Source organism: Balaenoptera musculus, chromosome X (assembly GCF_009873245.2).
Source record: "Balaenoptera musculus isolate JJ_BM4_2016_0621 chromosome X, mBalMus1.pri.v3, whole genome shotgun sequence".
Taxonomy (NCBI): Eukaryota; Metazoa; Chordata; class Mammalia; order Artiodactyla; family Balaenopteridae; genus Balaenoptera; species Balaenoptera musculus.
In genome coordinates, this window is record NC_045806.1 from 111,905,048 (window position 1) to 111,932,906 (window position 27,859).

At 40.0% G+C, this 27,859-nt stretch overlaps 1 protein-coding gene across 1 annotated transcript in view; it reads right to left on the bottom strand.

Moving 5' to 3' along the window:
* GPC3 (glypican 3) overlaps positions 1-27,859 on the bottom strand; it is a 430,874-nt gene that overhangs the window by 133,692 nt on the left and 269,323 nt on the right. Inside the window, exons 4-5 of the mRNA XM_036840086.1 lie at positions 15,495-15,628; positions 4,528-4,653 (exon numbers count right to left, since the gene is read on the bottom strand). Of these exons, the coding sequence (XP_036695981.1) occupies positions 4,528-4,653; positions 15,495-15,628 (260 nt within the window). The remainder of the gene's footprint in view (positions 1-4,527; positions 4,654-15,494; positions 15,629-27,859) is intronic.

Sequence of the window (27,859 nt, forward strand, 5' to 3'; positions counted from 1 at the left end):
CTCTTATGCTATTTTAAAATAAACTTGATTAAGCAATAAAACAGGGCTTACATAGTATCAAACCATCCAGAAGAAGGGTGAAAATTTCAGCCAATTATCCAGATATTTGGCCTAACAGTTCTAAAAAGGTGTTTGAGAATGTATTTGCTAATTTGTTCACTCTTCATACAGGCAAAGCCTACATTTAGCTGTTAAGCCCAGTGTTAGCTTACTTCTATGGGCTCCTTTATTTTTCTCTTGGTCTCAGGGATTCTGTAATTGAAATTCACTGTAGTTCTACAAAGGCAAAAGATGGAGGATTTTCTGCCTTTGGCAATGGTAGGAGATCTTTGCCTGTAGGATACATGGTGACTCTCATGACGGAGTATACCTCACACAAGCCAAGCTTGCTAATTTGAAGATTTCTCTGTGAAATCCTGGAAGCCAATATTTATCTCCAGCCAAGATGAGGAGGTGGTGGAGGTGAGAAGGACAAATGATGCTTATGTGGTACTCCCTGAGACTAGATCTGTGAAAACGTTCTTTTCCTGCATAGTTCAATTGATTTTATTCATGAGATAAAAATTGAAAGGATGTGAAATATGACCTTATTTAGAGAGACAATGACTTGTTTGACTCTTTAAAAGTTGAAAGATCTGTACGTCCATAGTAGGAGGGTATAAACAGCTATGATAACCCAGCTGACATGGATACTGATCGATATTTTCTTCAACGTCAATATTTTCTTTTTAATCAGGTGTCTCCACTGACAAGTCTTGTTCTCTTTCAAGATCCTTGATTTTCGGGCTTCCCTGGTGGCGCAGTGGTTGAGAATCTGCCTGCCAATGCAGGGGACACGGGTTCGAGCCCTGGTCCGGGAAGATCCCACATGCCGCGGAGCAAATGGGCCCGTGAGCCACAATTACTGAGCCTGCGCGTCTGGAGCCTGTGCTCCACAACAAGAGAGGCCCGCGCACCGCGATGAAGAGTGGCCCCCGCTTGCCACAACTAGAGGAAGCCCTCGCACAGAAACCAAGATCCAACACAGCCATAACTAACTAACTAAATAAATAAATAAAATAAAATTTAAAAAGCAATGTTTAAAAAAAAAAAGATCCTTGATTTTCATAAATTTTCTTGACTAAAAGTAAAATATTTTCAAAGGAACACAAATACAACCTATAAAGGCAACAAAGTCACAAGCCACTTGACAATATGAATTGGCAACTGTTACTTAAGACTAAATTAAGTGAGAAATTAAATGAAAAGCACCGGAAAGAGGATTTAACTATAGATGAGACATGCAGCACAAAGCTAATCTTCATAAATGGTGCAAATAGAGGGCACACATGTCCTCAGGCTACAGAACTTCATATTATTAAATGTACATTCTTGAGTAATTTTGTAAAAATCTAGTTCGACACTATTCCCTAGTCCCATCGTTGCGTTAGGTCAGTGATTAAAGTACAGGTTAATTATAACCCGAGGTTGCCACCCATGGAAGGGTCAACTTCCTGGATTACATTATCCTTATCCTGTCTACCAACACGTTTGATTTCCTTCCTTCTTCCCACCTTCTTTGTCTTCCTTCCTTCTTTTACTTCCTGCAGAGTATGTATCAACAATAAAAGTTGTTCCGAAAAAATTGTTTTTTCAGAAGTACAAGAAAGACTTTGGAATAATGGCTCTCCTCCATACTATAATATTTATTTTATTTTATCATTTTCAATATCCTAAGATATTAAAAGCTAGCAAATTAAACAAAGAAGTTTAACAGAGTTATTTTAATGGTGCAGAAGTGCATTTAGTTAACTTTTGGACTCATTCAAAGTTAGCAGGCTTTGGATTCTTCCATTTGATAGAAAAGGACTTTCTTGGTTCCAGGACAATATCCTTCATGAAAGTATACTGAACATGAAGTAGTTTATATGAGTAAAATTCAATTTTTAAAAATCCCACTAATTCGGGACTTCCCTGGTGGCGCAGTGGTTAAGAATCCACCTGCCAATGCAGGGGACACGGGTCTGATCCCTGGTCCGAGAAGATCCCACATGCCGCGGAGCAACTAAGCCCATGCGCCACAACTACTGAGCCTGAGCTCTAGAGCCCACGAGCCACAACTACTGAAGCCCGCGCGCCTAGAGCCCGTGCTCTGCAACAAAGAGAAGCCACCGCAATGAGCAGCCCGCGCACTGCAACAAAGAGTAGCCCCCGCTCACCGCAACTAGAGAAAGCCCACGTGCAGCAGCGAAGACCCAGTACAGCCAAACATAAATAAAAAATAAAAAATAAAAAAAACATAGGCCTGCCTGAGAAGAAATTCTTTTGAATTAACTAAAACTGGATCATCTGATATTTCAGAAGACATATCCAGTGGGGTTACATTTGCTCTAATCAATCACAACAATGAGGAAACATATTAGTGCTTGATTCACAGTAGGTACTCAAATATTTGTTAAATGAGTAAATAAATGAATGATTACATTAGTAAATAAATATAAACCAAAATTTCCATGGTTACAAGATATGCTGCTTAAAACAAATTAGTGTTCAGGGACTGTTCATTTTTCACCATCTTATACCAGTGGGTAAGTCATTGGGATGGTTTCTCATCAAGTTTATGCAAGAACCACATATTTGACCTGTGGGTGTTTTCCTTTTTAAATATTATATCACTTATACCTGTTTTAAGGCATCTGCTTTTTATAAAGCCAAATACCAACTGCTTTTCTTTGACAATTTAAATGAATATGTCGTAACAGTTAGGTACATTTCCATGATTCTACTCAGTACCTGATAGAGATTTTAGGGTGATAAAGATACACCATTTCTCCAGAGTAGAGTGGGCTGCATGGGGCCATTAATCCCTCCAGCCTGATTCACATTTGCTACAGAGAAGTCTATCTCCAGGGTGGCATGCAGCCTCGGTCTCATTAGCACCTCAATCTCATTGTTCCAGGTCAGTACAAAGCTTAGTTGAGAAACAAGCTGTTTTCAGGCATGTGTTCTACTTTACATTGGGAAGAGGAGGGGTGGTGGGGGAAGGGAGAAAGAAGAGAAGTAACACGAACTGAGCTTCCAGTATCTGCCAGTCTGCTAGGGACTTTACCTCACCTACTAGTTACAACAACCCTGTGAGATGCCCCTTCCTTACAGAAGAGGACCTTGAGACTTTCTAGGTGAAGTCACTCACCCCAGGCCACACGTAGTCAGTAACAGAACTGAGATGCAAATCCAAGTTCATCTGGCTCCAAAGCCTTCCTCTGTCCATGACATTACATTGCTAATTAATTCCATTTAGCATCATGATTAATTATCCTGTGTCCGGATATTGGGTTCCACTAGAATGTAAGCTCCTCAAAGCAAGTAACTTGCCTATCTTGTTCACCCTCATATCCCTAACTCCTACCTTGGTGCCTAACACATAGTATCTCAAACATAAATGTTGAAGGTATGGATGAATGTATAAATCCATAAGGAAATAAAACACACAGACTGCCGGAGCTAGAGGTGCTCTAATCCAACCATCTCGGTTTTTAGATGGGGAAACTAAGGCTCGGAGGGATTAAGTTGCTTGCCCTTGGTTAAACAACTGGTCAGTGAAAGATTCAGAACTTGCATCCAGCACTCTTCTGTATTCTCCTCTACAACATGCTACCCCTTGCACAGACATTTTTGAAAGCATGTTCATCAACTCCATATGGTTTCCTAAGCATTCTACCCTCCCGATTTAATTCTTTAATTGTAAGCTATTCCTTACACATGCAAAGCAATGGAGGTTAGGAATACCATTAGCCCACTAGAATGAAAGCTCACTGAGGACAGGAAAATTTGCCTGTTCTTTTCACTTCGACATGACTGGCACTTAGAAAATGCTCAGTAAATATTTGCTGAAGAAATGAATATATATTATTTCCTTTCCAGCGATAAGCAAATTCTTCAGAGATGACGAATGCTAGCACAGATTATACTAAGAAACACTCAAATGATTAAACATTTCAGTAAAAATACTGTGAAATGGTACTCCTCCTTCCCTCCCCTTTCTTCTTTCCTCTATCTTCATCTAGAACACGGGGCACGGGGCGGGGGAGATAATGCTATTTCATAGGATTGATGTAAGGATAAAAAGAGTTAATACATATAAGCACTTAGCATGGTGCTTAACATGTAGTTAACTCTCAATAAATAACAGCTATTAGTACAAATATGATTTCTTCAAATCAATCAATCAATCAATCAATAAGGGCCCACATAATGAGAAGATGGAAGAAGCCAAAGACACCCCCCCCAAAAAAAAGACTTGTTTTATGCTTTACAATTTGTAAAATGTTCCTGAATCCATAGTTCTCCATGTGCTTCAAAGTTTGTAAGTTCTATGAGGGCTATAAGTTATAGACGGCATCCACTATGTCGGAGATGTTCATGTGTATGTTTTTTTCTAGAATTTTTCTCATGAAATTAATGGAGAGAAGACATAACTAACATTGAGCTGAACATATGATGAGTATTCCTCAAATATTGCTACATTTAACGTTAGAAAAAGATTACCTCTCCACGAGTTCTTGTCCATTCCAGCAAAGGGTGTCGTTTTCAGCCACAGGGCTGTGGCTGCAGATGTAGCCAGGCAAAGCACTATAGAAGCTGATGAAAGATTTTAACTTCTGAATTAGCTCCCTGAAAGAAAAACAAAACATCTGTGTATAAGATGCAAGTAAACCCAGTATGAGGTAAGTTTAATTTCCTTATCAGCATGACAGAAAGGCTCTGCCAAGCTGATTAGAGCAATAAATGATTTAAAAAGACATTCTTGGCTACGAGGCCACAATTTAGGTTTTTGTTTTTTAAATCAATAAAATGACAGAAAACAATTTGCCTGCCATATAAGGTGCTGTTCCTATCAGAAGGGTGATTTAATTCCACCATCCATTTTTCTAACACGTTCAGCTTCCATTTTTTGTTCAGATGCTGTTACCCACATTCTCAAAGGCGCTGATTACAAGGCACACTGAAGCACTACATATCTTTTGGTTTCTGAGTGTAACTGAGTGCATTGATTGTAATTTACAATGCTATTACCCTAGAGATGGCCCCTTTCCATATAGACTCTGGCTAATAGTTGCAGATCAGAATCGCAGGGTGCTCAGAGCAGTATAAGCTCTGTGAAATTCTCCTGACAATATCATCAGAGAAACTCACATCTGCTAAAGGAGGAAGGTTTCTTTGTTCTTTGTTTATATATTGTGGTTCCTATGGGGGTGGGGGTGGGAGGGGTCCTAGTATATTTTATTATATATTTGCTCTGGCTTTCATGTTATAAGAGTGTGTGTGTGTGTGTGTGTGTGTGTGTGTGAGAGAGAGAGAGAGACAGGAGACCAAGCGAACGTATTATATATGCAAATATGTATAAACACACACCCATAAATACCCAGCAAAACTTTTGGCCTATTATCTTCTTTCAGATGTACATGGACATACAAAATAAGACACTATAGACTGGAAAGAAGTGTTTATGCTTATTAAGAAATATTAAAATATCTATGTAATAGATGTCCAGTAGTAAACAAACCAAAATAAAATACTCTTTATTTTCTAAAGCAATATTCCTTGTAGAACAGAAGCTGAAGAGTACTTCATATATATTCAAGTCTATCTTAAGTCTTCACTAAGTTTTTAGAGACTCTCACCAGGGAATTTGCTGGCAGTGGAGTAATTATTCAATACTGTCTCCAGGCTAACAATGGACTGACCTGATATATAGGCCTTTAGAGGAGCCCAGAAATGCCTTCTGGGGGTTGTTCTCAGATCTGGCCAAAAGAGGAAGACTGGTGAAAATTACTGTCTTGCATTTAATGCCATTTTCCATTTTATTACCATAAAACAATTCATTTCAACTAATTTAGAGAAAGAGAGAGAGAGAGAGCACTTACGACACTCAGCACATCTTCACAAAGGCTCGGGTCACAGTAAAGCCAGGGTGATGTACAGAACAACTCGAGAAGGGTTATTGAGACATATATAACTCCTGATACCCCAACAGTTACGTCCTGCTCTGCTCAAACCCTCTCACAGCTTACTGCTGGTTGCTGAGCTATAACTCCTGATACCCCAACAGTTACGTCCTGCTCTGCTCAAACCCTCTCACAGCCTACTGCTGGTTGCTGAGCTCCGTCAATCTCCAAAGTGAAGAGGCTCAATATAGGGCTCTGAAGATAAAAGTCAACACTATAGTTTCTCACAGAGGAAAAAGATGGGCTCAATTAATGCTAATAGGGGAGATGCTCTGTTTTACAAGGTAATAATACGGTTCCCAAGAGTGGAAACTGAAAGACTAAAGGCTGAGTAATTCCCCTCATTCCATGAGGAAATGGAATACAGCCATTAGTCTATGGGAAGTGATGGCCCTCCCTTTAATGAAAGAGTTTCCCTTAGGCCTCCTCCTACCTCCAAACTCTCTCTCACTAACATAGCACATAGCAAGAAAAATTGAACCTCATAGCAAAGCCTTCCAATTTGACTTCCCTAGAAGTTAAAACAAACAAACAAACAAACATAACACTCTGAACTTCTTCCAGCCTCCCAACTCTTGCAGTTTTTTTCTTGGCTGATCATAAAGACCATTGACAAACTGAAGAAGATTCAGAGAGCGTCTATCTAAATGTCGAGGGGACAAAGGGATGCGATAAACCTAAGACCTCCAACTTTAGTATGGAGGGATATTACTTGGTGGGGTCAAAATAAAAGTCTAAGAAAGCCACAAAGACTGTGAATAATGTCTAGGTCATCAAATTCTAGAACTCGGGGAATCTCTCTGAAACTTGAACAAGGTAACTTGGGGAAATAAAAGACCATCCTGCTTCACAGAGTACTCATTACCTCCACAGGACATACAGGAGGGACCTAGGGAGAGATAGTGTTTTTAAAACTTGCTTCTGAATTAGTTATTTTGAATTTAGAACACAGTTTCATTTAGGAACTATGATATGGTGATGGCTGGATTCTCAGAACAGCCCCTTAAAACCCATTAGGAGTAGTAGCTAAGAGCACTGATTTTGGAGTCTGACCCACGTGAGTTTCAAATGCCAGTTACTCTCTCACTTACTTAGCAGTAAAACCTTACTAGACAGATTCTAAACTTCTCTGAGGCTTAGTTTCTTCATCTGTAAAATGAAGCAAATGATAGGTTGCTGGGATGATTAAATGAGACAATGCATGTAAAGTGTTTAGCATAGTAGCTGGCACAGAGTAATACCTCCACAGTGTTAGCCATTTGGCAATTTATTTCCATTATTATGAGCCTGTAGAATATAAATGTAGTATATATATGAAATATATATTATATTCCAGATAAATTTATGTATGCAAGATAATTAAGTTGTTTTCAAGTTCCAGATAACTTTATATGCGCAAGGTAAATAATACTTCATCTTTTAAGGTGGTATTAAAAAGTACAACCATGTTTTCTCCCTAAATATTTTTCCTGTTATTCTTTTTCAAAAATTAGCTAGCTGTTGGGCTGGGTAAATCACTGGACTAATCTGGTATAGCAGTTTAGATGGTCTTTGCCTGGTAGGAAAGTGGTGGTGGCCTTCACAAGGATTTGTGTCTAAGAATCCGAAATTGAATATCAAATGTGGAAGACCAAGCCAAGATGAAGTCGAGTCTAAAAAGGTAGGTTAATCATCAGGGAAAGGCAAATCAAAACCACAGTAAGATACCACTTCAAGATGACTATAATGAAAAAGACAACAAGTGCTGGGAAGGGTGGGGAGAAATTGGAACTCCCACACATTGCTGGTGGGAATGTAAAACAGCACGACCACTGTGGAAAATAGTTTGGTGGTTCTTCACAAAGTTAAGCATAGAGTTACCACATGACCCAGCAATTCCACTACTAGGTATATAGCCAAAATAATTCAAAACAAGTACTCAAATAGGTACATGTACATGCATGCTCATAGCAGTACTATTAACAATAGCCAAAAGGTGGAACAAGACAAACAAACACATATTCTATACGATGGAATATTATTCTGTCTTAAAAAAAGTATTCCTGCGTGCTACAACATGGGTGAACCTTGAAAACATTATGCTAAGTGAAAGAAACCAATCATGAAGGATCACATATTATATGATTCCATTTATGTGAAATGTCCAGAATAGGCAAATTTAGAGAGGCATAAAGTAGATTAGTGGTTGCTTTGGGCTGGGGGGATGACGGTTGGGGAATGATAGCTAAAAGGTATGGGGTTTCTTCTTGAGGTGATGAAAATGTTCTAAAACTGATTGTGGTGATGGTTGCACAACTCTGTGAATATAATAAAAACAGTTGAATTATATACTTTAAATGGATGAATCGTATGGTGTGTGGATTATATCTCAATAAAGCTGTTATTGAGATTTACCTCCAAAAAAGGGTAGAGAAGAGGTGAAATGTGTCTCAGAGAAAGAGAGGCTTTGTCTATAAGAGAGAGATACTCCTTGGAATAGTGGAAAGAGACGATCAGGAGAGCTGGGAAAGAGCCAGGTTTGGATGAACATGAAACAACGGCCCAGGTGAAGGGTGAGAAAAGAAATGTATAAGGGCCACAACTTCAGCACTGCAAGAGCTGCAAACAGTGGTTAAAATCTATTTCTTCCTTCATCTTATAAAATGAAGTCTGCTTTTTTCTCATCATAAAAGAAATATATGGTTACTATTGAGAATTTATAAAATATAGAAAAGTAGAAGGGGGAAAAAAAACCTTATTTATAGTGCTACCAGCCAGATAATCACACTTAATATTTGGATATATTTCCTTTCTAGACTTTCCTCTCCAGTAAAGTTTTATGTTTATTTCTCTAAAACCTATTCTTGATAGGCTTGTTCACTGAGTTCTCTTTGGTTCTCAGTGTATATTATTCCCATTAGAACCCACCTAGAATCCCAGGTAGATTTGATTAGAAAAGAACATCAAAATAATGAAATAAATGCTGGTTCTCAAGTAATTCCCAGGACCTGTGGGATGAGGCAGTAGCCACTTCTGTGAGAACAAGGAGCAGGGCTCCAGCACATTTAGCAAACTGGCCAATACTTCTGAGCCCCCAGATACAGTGTTCCGGTGCAGGCCACTCCTTCACGCAAAAGCTTCTAAATACTGTGAGAAAACAAATTTTGGTTTCCAAAGAAACTTTGATTTTTGAAAGGAAAGCCAGACATCCTATTTTTCAGGGTAGAAGACTTTCTAAACTGTTGGGAGAGTTAATGAGCTTTTCAAAAGAGGGCGACAACAGGTAATAACGTCCTCTGACACCACAGCCCTGAAAGCAGCAGAGTGTGACAGGAGTAGTTTACTGCCTACTGGGTTTACTGCGCCTGTCTTATTTCCTCTCTTCTTTGTCACTCCTTCCTAAACTTGTTCTGGCATGGGAATTAAGTGCATTTTATTTTTACCTTTTCTTAAATAAAGCTTTCTATCTCCCTGCTTATAATTTTAAAAGGAGGTGAGTTAAATATATTTCTATTTATCTCTTTGAAGAAAGATACCTGAAACTAAATTGACATATTAATTATCCATGTATGACCCAGTCCAGATTTCTTTTCTTTGTGCTAGTAACCCATGACAGACAACAAAAGAATCTCCACCCGTGAACTAAGGCAGTCTGCTCAACTGAATTGTCTCTGGAAAAAAAAAGGATAAAAGTTTGGACAATTAGTTGCCCGGGATGGGAAAACAACTTGATTGAAGGGAATGTTCTTTGATTCGAATTCCACTTTATTCTAATCATACATGCCAAACATACCATTTGACATATAAATAGTGAACCCTACGGCTCTCACTTGGGACAAACCCAATGCTTGCTCACAGCAGTCTACTCAGGAAAAAGAGTCTCTTCAATGTGTTAAATGTGGAACTAAAGGACAGGGCCCCTTTGCGTGCACGAGCCATTTTGAAATATTGCAGCTAGGCGCACGTGACCTTCCCTGGGGGGCTCCCACCATCCTCAAGAGGAGCGTCCCCTTCTTGGGTTGTGGACGAGGGGATTCCCTTTGCTTTCTTGCAATGATTTGCTTGGGCAGGCATCAAAGCAGCACTAATTGGAAACCACTGCAAGTAAAAAGCAGCCTTTCATCCCCAGCTGCAGATCCTGAACTTTTCTCCTTTATCATTAAGGATCTTATTTTTCTTAATATAAAATAATATAAGCTCATTATTTTTTTAAAAAATTAAAAACACAGAAAAGCCCATAAACTATTTATCATTAGAATGATGCAGAATCATACTTATTTCTGCTGCAGAGAACCTTTCATGGTCTGACCCCAAGCTATAATTTTCTACATTCCAGAGACTAGCCCATACTTTTTCTCATACTGTTCCCTTTGCCTGGAATACCCTCTTTCCCCTCCTCCATCTGTTGAATTTCTACTCTTCCTTCAAGGCCCAGCTCAAGAGTTACCTTTTCGCAGGAGAGCTGCTAACCTTCCCATCTATGACGCTGCCACTCTTCTGTACATAGCTCTGTTTTGGCACTCACCCCTCAATGCATCAAAATTATTTGTGTGTCTGTCTCCCTCACTAGGTTAGGAGCTTCTCCTAGTCCTCAGAGCCTAATCCTTACACCAGCATAGACGGTGTTCACAAAAGTTGAAAGAAGTAGAGTCCTATTTAGGGCAGAATGACTTGCACCAGACCTGAGACTCGTCGATTCACTCAGGACATACTTTGTTTTGTTCAGAGGGTGGAAGGCAGCAGTCTGAGAGGGAGTGGGAGTAAGCATTGATTTTGGACCAGGGAGCTGAGATCAGCTTTTGTTCTTTTCTTTCTAGGTCATTTACTGGTGTCACCTAATCCACTGCCCCTTTAGACCAAGTCAGAGAGGAAAGGGAGGAGGGGGAGTGCAGGACAGGGAAGGCTGGAATACGTAGATGTACTTTCACAAGGGTGGAGGGACTGTGTGACTTTCTCACAGGTTAGCACCTGGGCCAGAAGCTTGGTGTGTAGATGCTGAATGGACTATATTCAACTACAGATTTTGTGTTTGGAAAAGGGAAAGATATTGCTCATGTCATAAAATATCAAACTTTATGGGCAATATGCAAATGACAAGGTACACATTATCATAGGGGAAGTGGTGAAAGAGACATTCAATAGGGCAAAGGAGGGAAAGCCTGACATCTGAGAGGAGCTGAAAGTATTAGAGTTGGAAAGGGCTGTGAAAATGTCATTTCTTTTATTCTGATTGTACTACTTATGCATCTTGTCCTACCCTCACTGTTTTAAATCTGATGACAGATATTTTCAATATTTGTATCTGAAAGGAATGCTGAGTCCCGTACTTAGGCCACCAGGTGAGTATCAAATCGCCTTTAAATTGATCTAAGCTATTTCTAAGATTAGTTGTGTGTTGCAAACTACCCAGTTGGGGGCAGACAAAACAAACAGATGACTTCTGAATGCTACCAAAGGAATCCTGCGTTTCTTTGTGTGTTTTTATTTTAATAAGGCAATGGGGCTTTTCAACTCATAATCAGATTCAGACAGCTTGCTCACAACCTCCACAGACTGAATGCTACAATAGGGTTCCTTTCTAATTATCATATTCTTAACCACAGAGGATGGAGCTGGAGCATGGGTGCGAGGGGTGCTGGAGGTACATATATTTTTTTGGACAGTGTGAAATCCTGTGCAGAACATACTGAGAAATGTATAGAGGTACTAACTCTCTGCCACAGCAAGCCCTCTCAATAACATCAGATTGCAGGGGGCAGTGCATTTAGCAAGAGATCATCTTAATCCCCTATTTGCCACTCTCCCTAAGAGGGTTTACAATGCTATTTGACAGAGTTAAATGAAATCAGACACTCTCCTGTTGTTTTATTTTCTTATTCTGCCAGAGAATTCAGAAGGAAGGGCTTCATCTCAGTTTTGCTTCAGTGTGCAAAAAAGATGAGAAACACCATGGGGTGGGCTCACGTTCCCAACACCCAAAGGAGCCCTGCCTGACTACCACTTACTTAAGTCTATGGGCTTTTGCAATTTTTCTTACTATCCTTACTTTTCTTTGGGGGTTAGCAACAAATTCAAAAACGAATCTAAACAAAGTGTCAAATCTGGGTGCTTAGCCAAAAACTCATTTACCGATTTTTTTCTTTTCCTGGAGGAATCAACATCCATAGAGCCCTCCCTGGTAAGGTGAAAGGGAATAGGTCCCATAGAGCCCAAGATAGAAGCCATGGCAGCAGGACCTTAATAAACGAGCGTCCTATTTACTTATCAATGTGTCTAGGTTGACAGGGTGATCTCAAAATGCGACTGGAATACTGTGTTTATTTTGAAAAAGCTTTGCATGTGATTCTGTTACAAATTAATACACCATATCCTCAATGAGGCCTCCACTATACCTGGGCAGAGGCTCTCTCCTTCCCTGTAGGCTGCCTCTTTGCACTTACAAAACTGTTTTGAAATGATCGCTATTTAAGTCTATTTCCACATTAGACTGATTTGGAGAGCAGAGGCTGTGTCTTGATTTCCAGTGCACAGTATACATTCTGGCACATAATAGGTGTTTCCCAAATTTCTGCTGAGTTGAACAATATATAATATATATGTTATATATATATATAATAATGCTATATATATATAAATAATATTTTATTTATATTATACTATAAATGTAATATAATATATAAAACAAACACTGTATTACTTACAATTTCTGTTTTATTTTATGTATTATTTATAAATAATTAATCTATAATATTATATAAATTCCTCACTTCAGTGCAATATGCAAGAGGTTTCCACTAGTTAAAGGTCAATAAGTGAGGTTAAGTCTTCAGGTGGTTTGGGCAAAGAGTGAAAGCAATGGAGAGCAATGGACAAAGGACAGACAGGGGGGCTAAAGAGGGCCTGGAGAAATGGCCTAATTTTGTCTTCCCAGAAAGACAAAAAATTTCCCAAAGAACCCTTATGCTATATGGAAATGGTTCTCAGAGTATTTTGGTGCCAGGACCCCTGTGGTGGTTTTAAATATGTCCAGGGACTTCCCTGGCAGTCCACTGGTTAAGACTCTGTGCTTCTACTGCAAGGGGCCCAGGTTCGATCCTTGTTTGGGGAACTAAGATCCCACATGCCGTGTGGCATGGCCAAAGATAAATAAATAAATAAATAAATAAATAAATAAATAAATAAATAAATAAATAAATAAATAAAAATAAATAAATAAAAATAAATTAAAAAGTCAGCAAACTCTTTGCAACTGCTCCTTTCAAGAGGTGGAGCTTAATTTCCCTCCCCTTGAATGTGGACTAGAATTGGTGACTTGCTTCTAGCAAATCGAATATGTCAGAAGTGACAGTATGTCACTTCCAAGACTAGGTCGTGAAAGACATCTCAGCTTTCTCCTTGCTCTCTTCCATGGCTCACTTATTCTGGGGAAGCCAGCAGCCATGTTGTGAGGACACTCAGAAGGTCCGTCCGTGTGGTGAGAAACTGAGGCCTCCTTCAAACAACCAACCAGCACTAACTTGCTCCATGTGTAAATGAGCCACCATGCAAGGGGACCCTCCAGCCTCAGTCAACACTCAGCGGACCGCAGCTCCAGGTCACACCTTGACCAAAATTTCTTTGAGACTGAGGACCACCCAGCTAAGCCGCTCCCAAATTCCTGACAGAAACTGTGAGATAATAAATGTTTGTTGTTTTAAATAACTATGTTTTGTAGTAACTTGTTATATAGCACTAGATAACCAACACAAGCCAAAGGGTCCCCCCCGCCCCCGCCCAGGCCGTACCACTCGGCATGTAGGATCTTAGTTCCCCGACCAGGGATGGAACCCACGCCCCCTACAGTGGAAGCGTGGATTCTTAATCACTGGGCCGCCAGGAAAGTCTCTTTTCTTTCTTTCTTTCTATTTTTTCTTTTCCAAAGGGTTCTTAAAATTTATTAAGGACCCCAAAGAGCTTTTGTTTACATGATATATATTTATTGATATCTACTGTTTTAGAAATTAAAACTCAGGAAAAAATTTTTTAAATTTATTATTAATTTTAAACTAACAATAATGAGTCTTTATATGTTAGCATAAATTACATTTTTATGAAAAAAGTGAGAAAAGCGGTAATGCTTTTGCATTTTTGCAAAATATCTTTACTGCCTGTCTTAATAGGAGTCAGCTAAATTCTCCCATTGGCTTCTGCATTTAATGTGTTGCCATATTTTATTTTGGTTGAAGTGTATGAATAAAAGCCAGCTTCACATAGATATGTAGTTAGTAAAAGGAGGATCTTACAGACCCTCTGAAAGGGTTTGGGACTCCCTGAGTTCTCAAATCACACTTCAAAACTGCTGCTACAGGGAAACTAGAAATTTATTAGGTTGGAAGTCACCAAAAGAAAATGTGACTTCCTGAAATGCGTCTTTGGAGGACTATCTCCCAAGTGGCCTTACTGCCCTCTCCCACTCTAAACTGTGTCATATATGCCTAAGAGTTACCGTTTCAAAATCTCCTGTGGTAAATGGACATGAAAGGAATAATTTAGCCCAAATATGAGACTATTACTTATTCCATCTCTTAATTTTCCGTCTCTAGGCCAATCTCTCCCAATCCTCTCAAAGTCATCATGAGGCAGAACTCATGTCTAGCTATTCTTAAGCCAGTGGCAGGGTTGGCTACCTGTGCAGTCCTTTTGGGGAAATCAATTCTCCCAGATTTGTGTTGAGCTTCCCAATCCAATTTCCACCCCTTATTTGTAACCATGAAACTAGAATAGGGAAGGAGGGAATCTGGATAGGGGGAGGAGGAATGAAGAGAATAAGCAACAAACTTTAATTTGGTCCCTTGACCGCTGTCTTAAGGAATAGAAAGCAAATCCTTCATTTTATCATTCTTAAAGAGTGTGTACTACTTTATTTTAAATAGATAACTAACAAGGACCTACTGTATAGCACAGGGAACTTGGCTCAATATTCTGTAATAACCTAAATGGGAAAAGAATTTGAAAAAGAATGGATACCTGTATGGGTATAACTGAATCGCTTTGCTGTACCCCAGTAACTAACACATCATTGTTAATCAACTATACTCCAATATAAAATTAAAAAAAATTTTTAAAGAGTGTGTAGAGTGTGAAGTGTGTGTGTATACACATGAGAGTGTCTTGCCAGTTTCTCTTTGGTGAACTCACCCCTGACTCACTGTTTGTGGAAAGCCACAAACCAAGCCATGGAATTGTGAGACCAGATCATAAACAGAAAAGGTTTTGTTTAATCAATAAAGATCTTGAATAGAGAAGTCTATTCCACCCTGTGTTGCTGTACTGGATATTTACATATGGTCAATTTACATTTAAATATGGCTTGGATATAATACAATATCTTTTATCTTTAACATTAACAGATGATAGATTTAATTAATCAAACACTCTACTCAGAAGAACTAAATAACATGTGTTTAAGAAGCTTCCCTCCAATGGTTTTTGACCTTAAAGCACAATTGCTAATTGTACGCTGAAGTAGAGAAAAAAAAAATCTCTCACCTTCTTCGGCTGGATAAGGTTTCTTCATGTTCTACATGAGCAACTTTTAATACCTTCTTGTCAATAAACAAATCTTCAGGATAATAAGCAGATCTATACTGACGTTGTTGAGAATGGGCACATAACTTGCCAATCTGAAAAAAGAAATGCAATATAATTATATGATACTTTCACAGACCTGATAGTAGAAACAAATTCTGAAACGCACTTCAATTTCTTCCCCAATTTCTTTTTAAAGAGCAGAACGAAGCTATTACAGGAGTCAAAAAAGGTGATAATGCTTTTAGGGCAAAGAACCATCTGTGGAAAAGAAGGTTGAAGACTGTGGTAGGGGGCACTTTGAGCACAGTCTATTCAGAGACTTCCTAAGATGAAAATGCTTTTTCTCTATAGTGAAGTACACATTTGAGAGGACCCTCTACACAGGACTTATGCTACTGATACCTTTCAATGGCACTTGATATTTATCCCTATGAAGTTCACAAATGGGAACTGCAAAGTTTAGGAAAGTCTGGTGCAGGAAGTGAGGGGTGTGTGAGAGGTGTGTAGAGTAGTCTGTTAATAGAAGAGCGACCTCCTGCGCACAAAGTGCTCCTGATTCTTCTGAGCATTTTGTTAGCTCTTTTTTTAATGATATAAGTTTCAGGTGTACAGCATTATAATTTAAAGCTTAGCTCTTTTATACTCATATAGTAATGATAACAGTGGCATCAGCTTTCTTACTTTTCTCAATTCTAAATGATTGATTTGGTTAAATTACTTGTAGATTTGCTATTTTTTTCACTTTTGGTCAAAAGCCTGAATGAACTTCTGTATAAATAAGTATGAATATTAACATATGTCTCCCCTGTGCCAGACACTATGCTGCATTTCTTTGTGTGTTATTTTACTAAGGCAAAGGGCTTTTCAATTCATAATCAGATTCAGACAGTCCCATTTTATAGCTGAGGAAATTGAGCCTCAGAGGAGTTAACTGACTTGCCTAAGACAAATAGGCAGTGGATTCACTGTCTGACTTTGAACCCATTTGTCTGACTTCAAAGCTAATGCAATATCACCTTCTGAGAAGATGATGCTTTATTTTCAGTTGCTTACATTCTACATTTTTGGGGAAAAGAAAAAGAATTCCCAGTTCTCAAAAACATAGCCAACACAGCCAAGGTGAAAATATAGATTGTATACTTTAGGAAAAATACTAGAAATACCTTGTGAAAACAAGGGTTATATCTTTGTCACTTCTGTACCTCCATGGAATTCACACTGGATTTTGTACACTTAGGCCCTTAGTAAAGACAAATTAATTGAAGTGAACTGAAGGAAAATCCTCGTGTCCAATCTGGCACACCATCCCACTGATAGGCCATGGGCTCTGAGTTGTAATCCCAGCTTTTGGATTCCTGAAGATAGCCCTGAAATATTCTCTAAGTTATGTATCTCTTTATAAAAGCATAAATGGCACTTGGTTTGTATAGCTTTGCAAAGTTATCCATATATAAATAAATTTTTGAATTAGAAAAGAATCTAGAATCAGCAGTAGCATCACCTTTTATGAAAGACAGCAGCTATAGTATGATAGTCAGACTACTTCTTCTGAATAGTTTATCTTAATGGGAATGAAACAAAAGTTGCAGACACTTTAAAATATTCCATTTGGTTTTGGAATGTATGATACTGAATTTTTCAGATGTGTTTATGTAACGCTATTTGACTTGGGCTAATATTAACTTCAAATGAAGAATCTGCAATCTCTGAATTTGCCCTACTTGGTAGCAGTCTGGTAGGGTAACTTTAGGTAGGGGACTTGCCCGGCTGTACTGCGGAGTTAACTTCCAATCACCTCCAAAGCACATAATGCAGCTACAAATAACTGAGGGTAGCCTGTACATCATAAAATTATGTCCATAGACACATATGTGTTTCTTTGTTAAACTGCAGGTGAGCGTTCATGGAACAAAACCTTGATTTTTCCTTCCATAAATATCTATTTGTGACTCTGTGAACATACATCAATGTGAGAGTCTATTTCACCAGGATCAAAGTATCCTTTTTTTTTTTAATTTATTTTTATATTTTTATTCTTGGCTGTGTTGGGTCTTCGTTTCTGTGCGAGGGCTTTCTCCAGTTGCGGCAAGCGGGGGCCACTCTTCATCGCGGTGCGCGGGCCTCTTCATTATCGCGGCCTCTCTTGTTGCGGAGCACAGGCTCCAGACGCGCAGGCTCAGTAGTTGTGGCTCACGGGCCTGGTTGCTCCGCGGCACGTGGGATCTTCCGAGACCAGGGCTCCAACCCGTGTCCCCTGCATTAGCAGGCAGATTCTCAACCACTGTGCCACCAGGGAAGCCCAATCAAAGTATTCTTAATCAGCACATTCGGGAGCACAGGACACATTCTCTTGACTGACACCTGTTCCAAATCCAGCACCAAAATCAAAATCTTTCACACATCTTTCACAGTAACTTGCCTACTTGCAACCCACAGCTGTGAAATCTCCCTCCCCATTGAAAGACCGCCCCTTGTATCAGTGAATACTAACTGGAACCCAGCAAGAGTTTAAAGTTTTTAGCCCCTCCCAATCTACTGGAAAGGGCTGCAGCTGAGGCAAAAGTAGGAAGGTTAAGAACAAATGAGAATGTAACCAGCCTGCAGTCTGACCCTTCTTCCCAAGCCACCCAATGTGGCATTATCAAGCCGACTTCCCAAGGCTCTGTGTGGGATAAGGGGCAAACAATGGTATCCTGCCAACACCCCCATCTGAAATCTGCCACGTCTTATCAGACAGCCTGTATTTTCTTCCACAAATCTACCATGAAGCAAATTCTTCTCATATACAAAATATTTGTCAAATGTAGACACCCCCTTTGGGCCCTTCTCTCCACATCTTTTACCTCCACACTGTGTGAGCTGTAGGTGAATATTATGAGCTTATTTTGAGAAGTGGACACAAAAAGAAAACATAATTTACAAAGAGGTGAGGTATTAACATTAAAGAGGTCCTTTCAGCTTTATACTTGGGGAACATCAGGCTATGCTGGGAGACCTGGGTCTTATTCTACAGCTGTACTTGCTAAAGAAGCCAGCCTCCCAAGTGGCATTTGAGAAATCAGTATCCTGCCCAGGAGTTTTAGGCTCTTAAATAAAAAGTGCAATCCAATTTCCTTTCACTGACTAATGTACCTAGTCAAGGATACCACTATCTTTAAATTTAGTTAGCTGGACTGAATTTATTGGACAGAAAGGTGTCTCTATCAATAGACCTGGAATGTAAAACCTTTTTGTTTTCCGTGAACTGTGATTCCTAATGGCGCCTTTATATATGTGCCAGGGCTTTCCTGGTTGAGAATCTGCCTGCCAATGCAGGGGACACGGGTTCGAGCCCTGGTCTGGGAAGATCCCACATGCCGCGGAGCAGCTGGGCCCGTGAGCCACAATTACTGAGCCTGCGCGTCTGGAGCCTGTGCTCCGCAACAAGAGAGGCCGCGATAGTGAGAGGCCCGCGCACTGCGATGAAGAGTGGCCCCCGCTTGCCACAACTAGAGAAAGCCCTCACACAGAAACGAAGACCCAACACAGCCATAAATAAATAAATAAATAAATATGTGCCAGAACCTGCGGCAGGGAAAGCAACAGTGCTCTGAAGTGTTATAAGACCTTGAAGTGTTATAAGAAGGCAGGGCCTCTGACCACATCCAGGCCAGCAGGTCATTCTAGTAACCCTAGCACCATTCTTCTCTAAGCAGGGTCCAGAAGCACTGGCTTTATACATACATGATGAAAATACACTGCTGGGCCCAGCAAGGTATTTGTAAGTAAGAGCCTGGTAGACTGGACATCAGGAAGTGCAGCCTACAACCCCACTTCTACCTCTCACTCAGAGAAGGACTTCCTTTTGACCTGCTCCCACAGCTTCACTCCACTCTAGTCTCAAACAAAAGAGGAAGATATGGTATTTGAAGTGCCATATTTTATTCTGGGCTCCTTTGATAAAGGGAGGGAGGAATTACTTTGCAAGTAGAGTATGTTACCAAAGATTCTGAAACCATGCCAAGCATTTGGATTTGATGCAATTCACGCATGCACCCCATAATTGACATGTCAAGAAAGGCAGATACTCCACTGGTTACATTCATCCTCGGGCCCCCATTCACTGTTGGTTCTAGGAACTCTCAGGTGACAAAAACTCAGACTTGATCTTTCCCTGCGGATGGCTGAGCAGAGAAAGAGAGCCTATATTGTAAGCTTCTCATCAACACCAATACCTCACTCCAGGCTAATGGTTCACAGAAAACTTCTATATTCATTCTCCATTCTATCCAGTGAGTCCTACAACAACCCTCTGAGGCATACAGTGAAGGTATTATTGACCCCATTTTAGAGATAAGGAAAGAGGCTCACAGAGGTTAAGGAACTGAAAAAAAGTCAAATGCCTAGGAAAGGGCAGAGCTGGGACTCGAACCCAGACCTGTCTGACTTTAAAACCTATGTTTTTCTTTTTGCTTTTTCCCCCTATGCCATGGATTTCTGTTAAGAGGATAGACTCTGGGGTTCCCAGTATTGGGTGTGGCCCAGTTCTGTGGTCCTGTGTACATCCCATCCATAATTGGAGAAAGATAATGATTATGAAGACTGTAAAACTGTACTTCAAAGAAGGGCTAGTTATTAAAGATAAACAGAAAACTGGCATCCAATTTTAACCTAAGTTTCAGGCAGTATTACTCGTGGAATGATGTAAACTCTTGGACCTGCCAGGCAAGAGCGATTTCATAACCATACTAAAGCACTGGATGTCAACTTCTGTGGGATGTGGGAAAGGTGGTTCTCAAGTAGGCCCGGGCTGCTGCCTGCAGGATATCCCTGGACCCAGCCTCCTGAAGTCAGATTCTTGGATTGGCTACAAAATCTTCTGTAATTTCTACAATTTAACCCAGGGCTCATCTGATGTCTGGCCTGAGTATATTCTCTATAGTTTCCCCCCAAAAGGAGATTCCAGGTTGATCCTATGCCTACAAAAATAAAACGGGTTTAAGCTTTTAGCTATAAGAGCCAAAAAGATTAGAAAATGGGGGGAGGTGGTGCAACTACATTAAAGAGTATCTCTGACTCTCTCCTACTCTTAACTAGCCCTAAAAGATCTACTCTGCTCTCAATTTAAAAATCAGATGTACGACTTTACATTCTCCTTCTCAAGAAGTAGATAAGAGGGGTGTGTGTGTGTATGTGAGTCTGTGTGTTCTAACTTATATGGCCCATAATAGAAGGAAGAGCAGGAGGGAGGGGGAAGAAGAGGAGGAAGGAGAGGAAGAAGCAGAAGTGGAGAGAGAGAAGTTCCCATCACTAAGTCTGTGGCAGGAGAAGACCCAGGGACACATCAGTCTGCCCTCAGAAACCTGACAGCTTTTGACAGGGAAGATGGATGTCGCACTGAATTGTACTCAGGGAGCAGTACAACTCGTTCCCTCTCAAGAGCTGTACCTGAGGCCACCAAGACTTGAGGACCTCTAGAGGACCTTTTCAGTTTTATTTAATTATACAATAACTATTCTGCTAGAATCCGGCTGATGACTGTGGTACCAAGGAGTGCTTTTCTGAGAACTGTTGCTAAATAACTGGTATAAATTTAGTCTTTGATCGCCAATGGATTCATCAGAACCCTGAAGAATTAAAAATAAAACTTCCAGCTCCTATAGACAAGTGAAACTAGACTAAGCATGAAAGAACGTAGACCTTATCACCTAGATTACATCTTATTTTTCCCGCGGACCCCAGTGGACTTTGACGGAGACACTGTGGGTGTGCTCTAAAAGAAAAGAGAGACACAGGATTATTAAGGATTGCACAATTGGATGACGGTAGAACGCTACGGATTTTCCTCTTTCTCACTGCCCTTGGCTCAGCAGAGGGTAACTGGAACACCATAATGACATCTACTGTTGTACCATCTTCCTCTGGACTATGACACACAAGAGAAAGGAAGGACCTTCAAGATGGTGGAGGAGTAAGACATGGAGATCACCATTCTCCCCACAAATACATCAAAAATACATCTACATGTGGAACAACTCCTACAGAACACCTACTGAACGTTGGCAGAAGACCTCAGACTTCCCAAAAGGCAAGAAACTCCCCACGTACCTGGCCATGAGGCTGACAGGGTCTTGGTGCTCCGGCCGGGTGTCAGGCCTGAGCCTCTGAGGTGGGAGAGCCAAGTTCAGGACACTGGCCCACCAGAGACCTCCCAGCCCCATGTAATATCAATCGGCGAGAGCTCTCCCAGAGATGTCTGTCTCAACGCTAAGACCCAGCTCCACTCAATGACCAGTAAGCTCCAGTGCTGGACACCCCATGCCAAACAACTAGCAAGACAGGAGCACAACCCCACCCATTAGCAGAGAGGCTGCTTAACATCATAGTAAGTTCACAGACACGCCAAAACACACCACTGGACTCAGTCCTGCCCACCAGAAAGACGAGATCCAGCCTGATCTACCAGAACACAGGCACCAGTCCCTTCCACCAGGAAGCCTATGCAACCCACTGAACCAACCTTAGCCACTGGGGACAGACACCAAAAACAACGGGAACTACAAACCTTCAGCCTGCGAAAAGGAGACCTCAAACACAGTAAGTTTAGCAAAATGAGAAGACAGAGAAATACGCAGCAGATGAAGGAGCAAGGCAAAAACCCACCAGACCAAACAAATGAAGAGGAAATAGCCAGTCTACCTGAAAAAGAATTCAGAATAATGACAGTAAAGATGATCCAAAATCCTGGAAATAGAATGGAGAAAATACAAGAAACATTTAACAAGGACCTAGAAGAACTAAAGAGCAAACAAACAATGATGAACAACACAGTAAATGAACTTAAAAATTCTCTAGAAGGAATCAATAGAAGAATAACTGACACAGAAGAAGAGATAAGTGACCTCGAAGATAAAATAGTGGAAATAACTACCACAGGGCAGAATAAAGAAAAAAGAAAGAAAAGAATTGAGGACAGTCTCAGAGACCTCTGGGACAACATTAAATGCACCAACATTGGAATTATAGGGATCCCAGAAGAAGAGGAAAAGAAAGGGACTGAGAAAATATCTGAAGAGATTATAGTTGAAAACTTCCCTAATAGGGGAAAGGAAATAGTCAATCAAGTCCAGGAAGCACAGAGAGTCCCGTACAGGATAAATCCAAGGAGAAACATGCCAAGACACATATTAATCAAACTATCAAAAATTAAACACAAAGAAAAACTATTAAAAGCAGCAAGGGAAAAACAACACATAACATACAAGGGAATCCCCATAAGGTTAACAGCTGATCTTGCAGCAGAAACTCTGCAAGCCAGAAGGGACTGGCAGGAAATATTTAAAGTGATGAAAGGGAAAAACCTACAAACAAGATTACTCTACCCACAAGGATCTCTATCAGATTTGACGGAGAAATTAAAACCTTTACAGACAAGCAAAAGCTAAGAGAATTCAGCACCACCAAATCAGCTTTACAAGAAATGCTAAAGGAACTTCTCTAGGCAGGAAACACAAGACAAGGAAAACACCTACAATAACATATCCAAAACAATTAAGAAAATGGTAACAGGAACATACATATCGATAATTACCTTAAATGTAAATGGATTCAGTGCTCCCACCAAAAGACACAGACTGGCTGAATGGACACCAAAACAAGATCTGTATACATGCTGTCTACAAGAGACCCACTTCAGACCTAGGGACACATACAGACTGAAAGTGAGGGGATGGAAAAAGATATTCCATGCAAATGGAAATCAAAAGAAAGCTGGAGTAGCAATTCTCATATCAGACAAAATAGACTTTAAAATAAAGACTATTACAAGAGACAAAGGACACTACATAATGATCAAGGGATTGATCCAAGAAGAAGATATAACAATTGTAAATATTTATGCACCCAACATAGGAGCACCTCAATACATTAGACAAATGCTAACAGCCATAAAAGGGGAAATCGACAGTAACACAATCATAGTAGGGGACTTTAACACCCCACTTTCACCAATGGACAGATCATCCAAAATGAAATAAGGAAACACAAGCTTTAAATGACACATTACACAAGATGGACTTAATTGATATTTATAGGATATTTCATCCAAAAACAACAGAATACACTTTCTTCTCCAGTGCTCATGGAACATTCTCCAGGATGGATCATATCTTGGATCACAAATCAAGCCTTGGTAATTTTAAGAAAACTGAAATCGTATCAAGTATCTTTTCCGACCACAATGTTATGAGACTAGATATCAATTACAAGGAAAAAAATCTGTAAAAAACATAAACACATGGAGGCTAAACAATACACTACTCAATAACCAAGAGATCACTGAAGAAATCAAAGAAGAAATCAAAAAAATACCTAGAAACAAATGACAATGAAAACACAATGACCCAAAACCTACAGGATGCAGCAGAAGCAGTTCTAAGAGGGAAGTTTATAGCAATACAATCCTACCTCAAGAAACAAGAAACATCTCAAATAAACAACCTAACCTTACACCTAAGGCAATTAGAGAAAGAAGAACAAAAAAACCCCAAAGTTAGCAGAAGCAAAGAAATCATAAAGATCAGATCAGAAATAAATGAAAAAGAAATGAAGGAAACGATAGCAAAGATCAATAAAACTAAAAGCTGGTTCTTTGAGAAGATAAACAAAATTGATAAACCATTAGCCAGACTCATCAAGAAAAAAGGGAGAAGACTCAAATCAATAGAATTAGAAATGAAAAAGGAGAAGTAACTGACACTGCAGAAAAACAAAGGATCATGAGAGATTACTACAAGCAGCTATATGCCAATAAAATGGACAACCTGGAAGAAATGGACAAATTCTTAGAAATGCACAACCTTCCGAGACTGAACCAGGAAGAAATAGAAAATATGAACAGACCAATCACAAGCACTGAAATTGAGACTGTAGTTGAAAATCTTCCAACAAACAAAAGCCCAGGTCAGGGCTTCCCTGGTGGCGCAGTGGTTAAGAATCCGCCTGCCAATGCAGGGCACACGGGTTCGAGCCCTGGTCCCGGAAGATCCCACATGCCGCGGAGCAGCTGGGCCCGTGAGCCACAATTACTGAGCCTGCGCGTCCGGAGCCTGTGCTCCGCAACAAGAGAGGCCGCGATAGTGAGAGGCCCGTGCACTGCGATGAAGAGTGGCCCCCACTTGCCACAACTGGAGAAAGCCCTCGCACAGAAACAAAGACCCAACACAGCCATAAATAAATAAATAAATAAAATTTAAAAGAGATAAGCAAAACATTCTCTCAAAAAAAAAAAAAGAAAAAGAAAAGCTCAAAAAAAAAAAGCCCAGGTCAGATGGCTTCACAGGTGATTTCTATCAAACAATTAGAGAAGAGCTAACACCTATCCTGCTCAAACTCTTCCAACATATAGCAGAGGGAGGAACACTCCCAAACTCATTCTATGAGGCCACCATCACCCTGATACCAAAACCAGACAAAGATGTCACAAAGAAAGAAAACTACAGGCCAATATCACTGATGAACATAGATGCAAAAATCCTCAACAAAATACTAGCAACCAGAATCCAACAGCACATTAAAAGGATGGTACACCATGACCAAGTGGGGTTTATCCCAGGAATGCAAGAATTCTTCAGTATACGCAAATCAATCAACATGATAAACGATATTAACAAACTGAAGGAGAAAAACCATATGATCATCTCAATAAATGCAGAAAAAGCTTTCGACAATATTCAACACCCATTTATGATAAAAACCCTCCAGAAAGTAGGCATAGAGAGAACTTACCTCAACATAATAAAGGCCATATATGACAAAACCACAGCCAACATCGTTCTCAATGGTGAAAAACTGAAACCATTTCCTCTAAGATCAGGAACAAGACAAGGTTGCCCACTCTCACCACTATTATTCAACATAGTTTTGGAAGTTTTAGCCACAGCAATCAGAGAAGAAAAAGAAATAAAAGGAATCCAAATTGGAAAAGAAGAAGTAAAGCTGTCACTGTTTGCAGATGACATGATTTTATATAGAGAGAATCCTAAAGATGCTACCAGAAAACTACTGGAGCTAATCAATGAATATGGTAAAGTAACAGGAAACAAAATTAATGTACAGAAATCTCTCGCATTCCTATACACTAATGATGAAAAATCTGAAAGAGAAATTAAGGAAACACTCCCATTGACCACTGCAACAAAAAGAATAAAACACCTAGGAATACAGCTACCTCAGGAGACAGAAGACCTGTGTGCAGAAAACTATAAGACACTGATGAAAGAAATTAAAGACGATACAAACAGATGGAGAGATATACCATGTTCTTGGATTGGAAGAATCAACATTGTGAAAATGAATCTACTACCCACAGCAATCTACGGATTCAGTGCAATCCCTATCAAGCCACCAATGGCATTTTTCACAGAACTAGAACAAAAAATTTCACAATTTGTATGGAAACACAAAAGACCCCGAATAGCCAAAGCAATCTTGAGAAAGAAAAATGGAGCTGGAGGAATCAGGCTCCTGGCCATCAGACTGTACTACAAAGCTACCGTAATCAAGACAGTATGGTACTGGCACAAAAACAGACATATAGATCAATGGAACAGGATAGAAAGCCCAGAGATAAACCCACGCATATATATGGTCACATTATTTTTGATAAAGGAGGCAAGAACATACAATGGAGAAAAGACAGCCTCATCAATAAGTGGTGCTGGGAAAACTGGACAGCTACATGTAAAAGAATGAAATTAGAACAATTCCTAACACCACACACAAAAATAAGCTCAAAATGGATTAAAGACCTAAATGTAAGGCCAGACACTATCAAACTCTTAGAGGAAAACATAGGCAGAATACTCTATGACATAAGTCACAGCAAGATCCTTTTTGACCCACCTCCTAGAGAAATGGAAATAAAAACAAAAATAAACAAATGGGACCTAATGAAACTTAAAAGCTTTTGCACAGCAAAGGAAAAAGTAAACAAGACCAAAAGACAACCCTCAGAATGGGAGAAAATATTTGCAAATGAAGCAACTGACAAAGGATTAATCTCCAAAATATACAAGCAGCTCAATATCAAAAAAACGAACAACCCAATCTAAAAATGGGCAGAAAACCTAAATAGACATTTCTCCAAATAAGATATACAGATTGCCAACAAACACAGGAAAGGATGCCCACATCATTAATCATTAGAGAAATGCAAATCAAAACTACAGTGAGACATCATCTCACACTGGTCAGAATGGCCATCATCAAAAAATCTACAAACAATAAATTCTGGAGAGAGTGTGGAAAAAAGAGAACCCTCTTGCACTGTTGGTGGGAATGTAAACTGATACAGCCACTGTGAAGAACAGTATGGAGGTTCCTCAAAAAACTAAAAATAGAACTACCGTATGACCCAGCAATCCCACTACTAGGCATATACCCTGAGAAAACCATAATTCAAAAAGAGTCATGGACCACAATGTTCATTGCAGCACTATTTACAATAGCCAGGACATAGAAGCAACCTAAGTGTCCATCAACAGATGAATGGATAAAGAAGATGTGGGGGCTTCCCTGGTGGCGCAGTGGTTGAGAGTCTGCCTGCCAGTGCAGGGGACACGGGTTTGAGCCCTGGTCTGGGAAGATCCCACATGCCGCTCCGCAACAAGAGAGGCCGCGATAGTGGGAGGCCCGTGCACCGCGATGAAGAGTGGCCCCTGCTTGCCACAACTGGAGAAAGCCCTCGCACAGAAACGAAGACCCTACACAGCCATAAATAAATAAAAATTAAAAAAAAAAAGAAGATGTGGCACATATATACAATGGAATATTACTCAGCCATAAAAAGCAACGAAATTGAATTATTTGTAGTGAGGTGGATGGACCTAGAGTCTTTCATACAGAGTGAAGTAAGTCAGAAAGAGAAAAACAAATACAGTATGTGAACACATATATATGGAATCTAAAAAAAAAAGAAATGGTTCTGATGAACCTAGGGGTGGGACGGGAATAAAGACGCAGACCTACTAGAGAATGGACTTGAGGACACGGGGAGGGGGAAGGGTAAGCTGGGATGAAGTGAGAGAGTGGCATGGACATATATACACTACCAAATGTAAAATCGATAGCTAGTGGGAAGCAGCCGCATAGCACAGGGAGATCACCTTGGTGCTTTGTGACCACCTAGAGGGGTGGGATAGGGAGGGTGGGAGGGAGTGGCAAGATGGGGGGGGGATATGGGGATATATGGTAAGTATAGCTGATTCACTTTGTTATACAGTAGAAACTAACACAACATTGTAAAGCAATTATACTCCAATAAAGATGTTAAAAAAATAAAGTTT